General features: G+C 34.5%; 1 protein-coding gene across 2 annotated transcripts; it reads left to right on the top strand.

Annotated features, from left to right (window-relative positions):
• The first annotated feature begins 2,923 nt into the window (after positions 1–2,923).
• On the top strand, positions 2,924–6,719 carry LOC122025503 (zinc finger HIT domain-containing protein 3-like). Of its 2 annotated transcripts, XM_042584317.1 has the most exons (7): positions 2,924–3,146; positions 3,763–3,794; positions 4,183–4,224; positions 4,869–4,949; positions 6,113–6,201; positions 6,319–6,369; positions 6,479–6,719. In XM_042584317.1, the coding sequence occupies exons 1-7, from the start codon at positions 2,950–2,952 to the stop codon at positions 6,506–6,508; spliced, it is 522 nt and encodes a 173-aa protein (XP_042440251.1). In that variant the 5' UTR covers positions 2,924–2,949; the 3' UTR covers positions 6,509–6,719. The 2 variants fall into 2 exon arrangements, 1 of the variants encoding a protein (XP_042440251.1); XR_006123741.1 differs by having other exon boundaries at positions 4,869–6,201.
• Positions 6,720–7,625: the final 906 nt, after the last annotated feature.

The following is a 7,625-nucleotide window of genomic DNA, read 5'->3' as shown; positions in this document are numbered from 1 at the left end:
AAACAAGATCATCCTCAATGAGCATCAAGAGTATCGATGAATAGGAGCATCGTCAAAGGAAAGCAGCACTACAGGGGAGCATCAAAAATCGACAAGATAAGTCAGGTACATTTCCTACCTCCTGATCAATTATTTAAATTTATAAAAATGCTGTCGAAGAGTTCCTACAAATTAGACATAGAAAATAAAAAATTATTTAAAAAAAAAAAAAAAAATCTTAGCAACATCTTTTCGACTAGAGGATTTCGACAAGATAAAAATGAAAAATAAAAAAATTGAAAGAAGAAATTAAAAACAATGCATACTCACAAATTAGAAAGTATAATAGACTAAATTGACATTTTAGATATCATAAGGGCTAAATTAGAAGAATATCACATAGATACATCCTAAGAAATTTTTAATTAATCCAGTTGGAAGGAATCTATTTTGGGTTCCAAAATCATGTTTAAGTTAAAATTATCATTTTGTGCATATTTTTTTTAAAAAATTTTTAAAGTTAGACCAATGGCTTTTAAAAAGAAAATTAAATATTTATTTTTTTAAGAGACTTTGTCTAAAAGTGATTGTTGTTCAATAACTAAGAAAGTCTAGTGTCTCGCCACAGTCTGGAAGTAAATTACTGAAATGAATGTTTAATTGACTAACTGTTAAAGCATTTAACTGTTATAAAATTATCTAATACTTTCACTTAAATTAGTCTTCCAATGATATTTTTCTGTAAAATTTTTTTTTTTATAGAACTTTATCATTTTCTCTACATTGCAAATTTTTTTTTTATAGAACTTTATCATTTTTCTATCTAAGAGATTTTTTTTTCAAAACTATTTTTTTCAAAACTGAATTTTTTTTTTAAGTTTCTAAACATGGATTAGAAAAAAAAATCTAGATTATTAAAAACTTAAAAACTTCTTGATTTTATTCCTTAGACTTTGCATAGACTACCCTATTTTAATATGATCAAAGGGGGAGAACTAGAGATTAAGTCTAGGAGGTATTTTTTGATTTTTGCACATGTTTTTCTTATATGCAAAATATGTACTTGCTATTTCTATTACTATTTATTTCTTGGTTTACCCTAACTTAACTTGGGTTGATCTACATAAAAAAAAAAGGAGATTGTAAGTATCCCGTGATGATTTTGATGTGATCAACTAAGTCAAGGTAGGTTCTGTTGTTATTTTGATGTCTTTGGTCTAAGTGTGCAGAAACCTAGGAGCAAAAAAAGTTGAGCGAAAGATGCAGCTAGCGAGAAGGATGACACGGGAGAGAGCCGACGGACTTGATGTGTCCGAGGGACGAGGCACTGCAAAAGAGTACGCTGGCAAATAAGAAAGAGGCACGCAACATTTTCGAGGGACGAGAAGCCGGAACGAATGACTGCTTGAAGGCCGGAAAATAGGTTCGAGTGAACCCTATTCTGGATGATCGAAATCACCCAAGCAAGTGAAACTGGAGCGGAAGACCCGGACCCATGCGAGCGGAACCGGAGCGGAAGACCGAGACAGAAAGTCAACAAAATGTTGCCTTTTCGGTTCAAGCGCCCGGACCTGAAATCTCAGCCAAACGCAACGTGGCGCATCCCGTTACGATAGGAATAAAGTTTTATCCCCTCTAGATGCATGGAATCCTTCCAAGTGCTCCGACTAAGATTATAAATATAACCTTAATCCCAGTATGTTAGAACACTTGTAAACGATTCCTCTTTAGTTTTGTTATGTAATTAAGTGTTTTAACTGCTGTAAGAGATTTCTCCGCCTGAAGGAGATTGTTTAGTGAGCTTCAACTTCCTTGGATTAGTAATCCCTTGATTGCAAACTAAGTAACCTTCTTGTGTCTCTTTTTTTAATCAGTCTCTTATTTCTTTTATGCAAGTGTCTATTTTAATTGAGTTATAAGATCGAGAAAGGGGATTTAGTGTGTTTTTATTGTGCAAACTATTCACCCCCTCTAGCCGGTCGGCAAGAGACCAACGCCAAGGTTGGTGCTGGTTTGTAAAAATCAGATATAATGATGGATAAAAGAAAAACACTCAACATACCTTTGCAACTCCTATGGAATGCGCTATTAAGAAATACGAGTAGAAAAAGAGAGGGAGATGAGTAGTACAAGTTGGATGAAAACCCTAACTCACTCTAAGCAAGCTGATCGCTAAAGAAGATGGCTTGGGATCTAGGGTTTGACGTGGGGGAAAAGAGGAGCGGAATGAGAGAGGAAGAAGATTTAGGATTTTGGTTTTAAAAAACCAACGAAAAATGAAGAGAAAAAAAAGAGAGAGAGCTAAAATATGCCCATACATTTTTAAGAGGAGAAAATGATAATTTTTTATCCACGTGAGCTTGACACGTTGGTTGTCACCCATTTATATATATATATATATATATAGGAGTGATCTCCTGCGCGCTCGCATAGTGCGCGACTGTGCGCGCGCGCAGGAGATCGCTCGGTTTTTTTTTTTTTTTTTGATTTTTTTAATATTTTAAATTTTAAAAATCAATTAAAAATTTAACATTTCCTTATATAAATATTTAATACCTTAATATATCCCCTCAACATATTACAATATTCAATAAATGCTTAAATTAATTTTATTTTAATTTTTTTTTAAAACCAAACACTATAACCTAATTGGAAAGCCTAAACCCTAGAAGTAAATTATAAAAAAAAAAATAACTTTAACACTATAACCAAAGCCTGAACCATAGAAATAAATTCTTAAAAAAAATTATTTTTTAATTATTTTTTAATTCATAAATTAAAAAAAAATAATAAAAAAAAAAGAAAAAACAGTTGTTATCTTGCGCGGCGTGCACAGCCGTACATTGTGGCGTCGCGCAGGAAAACAAATTTTTATATATATATATATATAAATGTTAATCGGTGAAAAATCCAAATATGTAACAAAATGGCTCACTTAGCGATGCGGTTCGACGAGGCCCAATAAGGCCAATGAGCTTCGTTGGCGAAATAAAAGGGTTTTGGGATGATGAGGGCGAACTGGTGCTGCAAGTCGGAGCGCGGAAGGTGGGAGGGGACTGGGGAGAGAGGAATCGTGCGGCGATGGGCTCTCGGTGCCCGCCTCGAAACTGCGAGGTCTGCTGCATAGCGCAATCCAAGTACAAGTGCCCGAACTGCCTTGCCCCTTAGTAAGCACATCCTTGCGAGTTCCCTGTTTGATTTCTTCGGTGCACATCCTTCTGCTTTTGTGGGCTGATTCAGGGATTATTCGGTGGTTCTTTTTAGTAGTTTAAGATCGTAAAGTTGTTTTTTTTTTGTAAAACTTTACTGCATCCCTTTGGGTCGTAGTTTATCGTTTATGTGTATTTTCAAAGTGAGGTTTGGGTTGTTGGTAGTTTAATGAGAATTCCAGGGGAGAGCCATGAGAATGTTAGAGTGTTTCTAGGTTAGCTCGAGTTAGTTAGAATACCTTTACGAGCTATTGTTGATAAAAAAAATCTGACGGGAAAAGAGGATAGGTAGTGAGAGATTACATGGAAATTGGATAGAACCAGTTAATACATTGGGAAGTAGATTTTAGCTAGGGCAAACACTAGACAAATTTATATCGCATGGAATACTGTTATTTGGAAGTAACAAAGCAAATTTATGTCAGATAGTATACGGTTATTTGCAACGTAACAAGGAATGAAATTGCCAGGTTAACTCTATAATCTTAATATTTTTTAGCTAGGTGTAACCTCTTTCTTGTATATTTATTTGTTGCTTTGATGCCACTGAAATATTGTTATTGTGCATATGCAGTTGCTCCTTGGCATGCTTCAAGAAGCATAAAGGTATGATACCGTGAAAGAACTTGAATTTGTTTGAGAGTTTTTCTGGTTGCTGAAAAAAAAAAGAAAGGAAATTGCCAGCAATAACTACAATTTTATTGGAATTCTATTAACTGCTAACGAAAGCTATATTTGTTTGACGAACTGTTGTATTGGTGCTTGTTCACATAGTATATGGCTATATGCCCCTAATAAATCTGGAGCCCTACTTTCTGAAAAAGGTAAACAATGTTGTTTCACATGAACCCACACGAAGTAATCAGAATGAGTCTTGAATCTTGACATTAAAATTATGAGGTTGTGCTGCTTCAAGCATACTTGTGTGTCTTGCATCAACTCATTTCTGGTTTATTTCTTTGACTAATTCGTCTTTATTATCTTATTGGTGCAGAAGTTCCATGCCAAAAGCCATCACCTTTGGTGGAAGAGCCACGTAAGCTTTTGTTTATTTGTAGGAGCCAATGTTTAACTTACATTGCCTGTTTCAGTTTTATTGCCTGAAAAATAAATGTTAGTAAATAGTAAATATACCCTTTCAGTTCCTTTTAGTTTTTTGTGTATCCATTCTCTCGTGAGATCTTTCTTTTCAGTTGATGTATTAGATAATTTGATATGATCAATTCATTTTTCCTTTGTTAGTTGGGCCATGTTGCTTAGTTCCCTTATTCCTTGCTCGTCATCCATCATTACTGGGTCAAATCCATTCCATGGATGGACATTTTTGTTTCTTATGTTGAAGATCACCACATATGATTTTCTATTGAGTGAAATGTGACAATCATTTGCCACCATATGTTGTATTACAAATGTGTCAATGCCACAATTGTGAGGTAGTTGTGTCACTGGTTCTCGTTTAGTTATGCACATGAATCTATATATGCACAATAATGTAGGAAAGGGAAAGCCATTTACTAATAAAAAAATGGGCTTCTATCTTCTTTGTCTCTCATTTGAACTAGCTCACAGCACATTGTCTCCATTTTTTAAGCCTTCAGCCATGATAGATCTTGGGGGCATGTTATATTTCAAGCAGGTCACTTTGTATTAACATAACTGTCTTTGTCTTTGCCTTTGTAGCAAATCTATTGCGTCCTCAACGACCATTTGAAGTAGGAGAACCAAGTTGGGTTGTTGACAGAGAGCAATTACAGTTGATAGGTAATGCTCAATTCTATTTCAACTTGCCATTGTTTTGTCCATTTGCTCTGTCATTCTGTATATTTAATTTAGCTATCAAGCTTAGTAGTTCAGACTTCAGATATGATAATATGGTTGCCTTGCTTTTAGTATCCTATTTGCGGGGATATAGAATAATAGAGAAAAAAAAATTAGGAAGCAGCTTACTTTAGAGCTTTCATTGGTTTAGGAATTGTGAGGTCCAATGCATTATAATCAAAGACATATCCATTATTCCTGTGGTAGATGGAGTTTGTGATTCTTAAGAGAGTTGACATTTAGGTACTAAAGATTTATTATCTGGGTTTTGCTTTTTACCTTGTAAACTTCTTGATATGCGATGGCTGATATTGTCTGATATCAACCCGGTGAATTTCATAGGATCAAGTGTTTAAACCTACAATATTTGTCATCTGCAATAAGTGATTTTGCTAGGAGGCGAGTTCCTTCACTGTACTTGTTTCTTTTTGTTATAGTGAGACTATCTTAGATTGAGAACATTACATAAGGAGGATCTTCTTGTGCATTATCTAGAAAAGTCCTAAATTCCAATCTTACTAGGTACTGATCCTATTTTCAGATTTTATACATGAGTATTCCTTTCTTTAAAAATAACAACCTTGCCTTCAGAATCAATCAGTTACATGCGATTTCATCAACATTTCTAATGTAACAAAATAAATTTACTTTAAGTTTGACTTTCTGTATACTTGTGCAGGGGAGCTTAGCTTGATTGCCAAAACGGCTCCTCCCTGGCCCTTTTTTTAGTGATACTCAACTGGCTATGTTGCTCTATAATCTTGATACAACTGCTGATACTGCTAGCATTATTTTTTGTATACATTTCCAATTGCATTTTATCCAAATCTCTATTTTGCGGACTTGAATGCTAATTTGGTCTTTTGGGTAGTAGTACAAATGTTGTTGATTTAGATTCCTTCTTATCAAAGTTTGATGACGCAAGAAAGCACAAGTTAGCTCGTTTCCCTGATATCTTTTCAGATCAAAGTCAACTGAACAGTGTAGCTGCATCTTGACATCTATAAATCTCTAACGTTTGTCATTTATATTTATTCTTGTTTGCTTACTTGTCTGATTGATATAAAGCCCTTAAAATGTTTCAAATGCCATTTCACTACAAGCAGCAAACTCAAGCGCCATACAGGAGATCTTAAAGGATGCAGAACTAAGAAGAATAATACGTCAAATTGATGCAGCTGATGAGCCAGAGGATGTAAATTCTCCTTCCTATAAAATTGTTGATACCTTTTCTTATGAACTCTAGTTGACATCTTTGCTGATGGACTCTTGCTTTTTCCAATCACTAAATTCCTTCAATAACCTTATGCAGCAACTGACTAACGCCATGGAAGGGGAAGTTTTTCGTGCTCTTACAGAAAAGGTAGTGTGAGATTTTCCAATTCCAACGATTATGGCCATTACATACGAAATTGTCAAGTGATTAATAACTGTAACACTAATTGTAAATTGCTTGCTGTGTCTATCCACAGATCCTCTCCATTGTTAGTCCTAAAGAGTGATAATATTCATTTCTGAAACCCAAACTTGGAAGATGATCTAATACTGATAAGGAGGACCAGGCCCGTCCATTTTTGATTGGACCTGATGATGAAGAGATTGAGTATTACGATCTAGTTGTTGTAATTGTTTATGTAATGACTTTTCCTCTATAAAACAAAAGTTATATTTAAATATATATGATGGAGATCGCGCTCCAAGATTCTTGCTTTATTGTTTGTTGTGGACGGTTGGCTTCTTTTCTTTGAAATCCAAACGACTACGGTGGATTTAGGTAATTGATTTTTTTTTTTTTTTTTTGACTATGTTACAAAAGGTGGAATTGTTCATCCCAGCGCTTCTGCCGTACCTGACCTCATGTCATCATGAAGAAGGTAAATCATGGTAATCGAGAGGGCAAGTAGTGGTGGGATGAGTTGCACAGGGTCCGGAGATTTATGCCTTGATAGTCTTGCGGTTCGATCTCACGATCTCATGTGGTAAGTATGTCACCACTTATTATCTCGGATGATCCGTGAGGTCTATTTTTCGACTATGGATGCATGGATGAATGATGCTACCACGACGATAGACACTTGGATAACAGTGCAGTTAGTTTGATGAATTATCAGATAGAAGTTTTTGATAGTTAACCTAAGAATGTTGGATTGATGACTTATTTATTGTAAATGTTTTCTGATTTACTTTAATAATAAAATTTTTATACAGTTAGATGGATCATTTTTATGTAGTTCATGTAATGCATCATCCCCTATATAAAATAAGACCATATGTAGTCGTTTATTATTTTAAAAGATTAAAAAATATTTTTTCTTTATTATTATTGATCTTTTATTTAGAAGTTAACAATCTTAGACGATATTGCCGTTGCAATGTAAGCATCTTATAAGGTGAGAGATGCCTCTCGACTAAGTTGAATTTTATTTATTTATTTATTTATTTATTTTTAATTATATACTTTTGGGGCAACTTTTGTGAAGTGGGATAAGGGGCGTTGGTAGAAGTTGGACAAGAATGTTATTTATCAAATTTTGATAATCATTTAATTTAATAAAATGAGAAATAGGGTACATTGTTGACGTGGCTGATTCTGAACCGTCCACTTAGACCCACGTTTTC

The sequence above is a fragment of the Zingiber officinale genome, chromosome 9B, assembly GCF_018446385.1.
Source record: "Zingiber officinale cultivar Zhangliang chromosome 9B, Zo_v1.1, whole genome shotgun sequence".
Classification (NCBI taxonomy): domain Eukaryota; kingdom Viridiplantae; phylum Streptophyta; class Magnoliopsida; order Zingiberales; family Zingiberaceae; genus Zingiber; species Zingiber officinale.
Note: the sequence above shows the minus strand (reverse complement) of the source record. Positions and strands in the feature narration are given on the sequence as shown.

Excerpts from the sequence above, each read along its gene's own strand:
- LOC122025503 (XM_042584317.1), top strand. The coding sequence starts at position 2,950 with ATGAGCTTCGTTGGCGAAATAAAAGGGTTTTGGGATGATGAGGGCGAA. Across the intron at positions 3,795-4,182 it reads ATGCTTCAAGAAGCATAAAG|AAGTTCCATGCCAAAAGCCA; the intron begins GTATGATACCGT and ends TTATTGGTGCAG. Across the intron at positions 4,950-6,112 it reads AGAGCAATTACAGTTGATAG|CAAACTCAAGCGCCATACAG; the intron begins GTAATGCTCAAT and ends CACTACAAGCAG.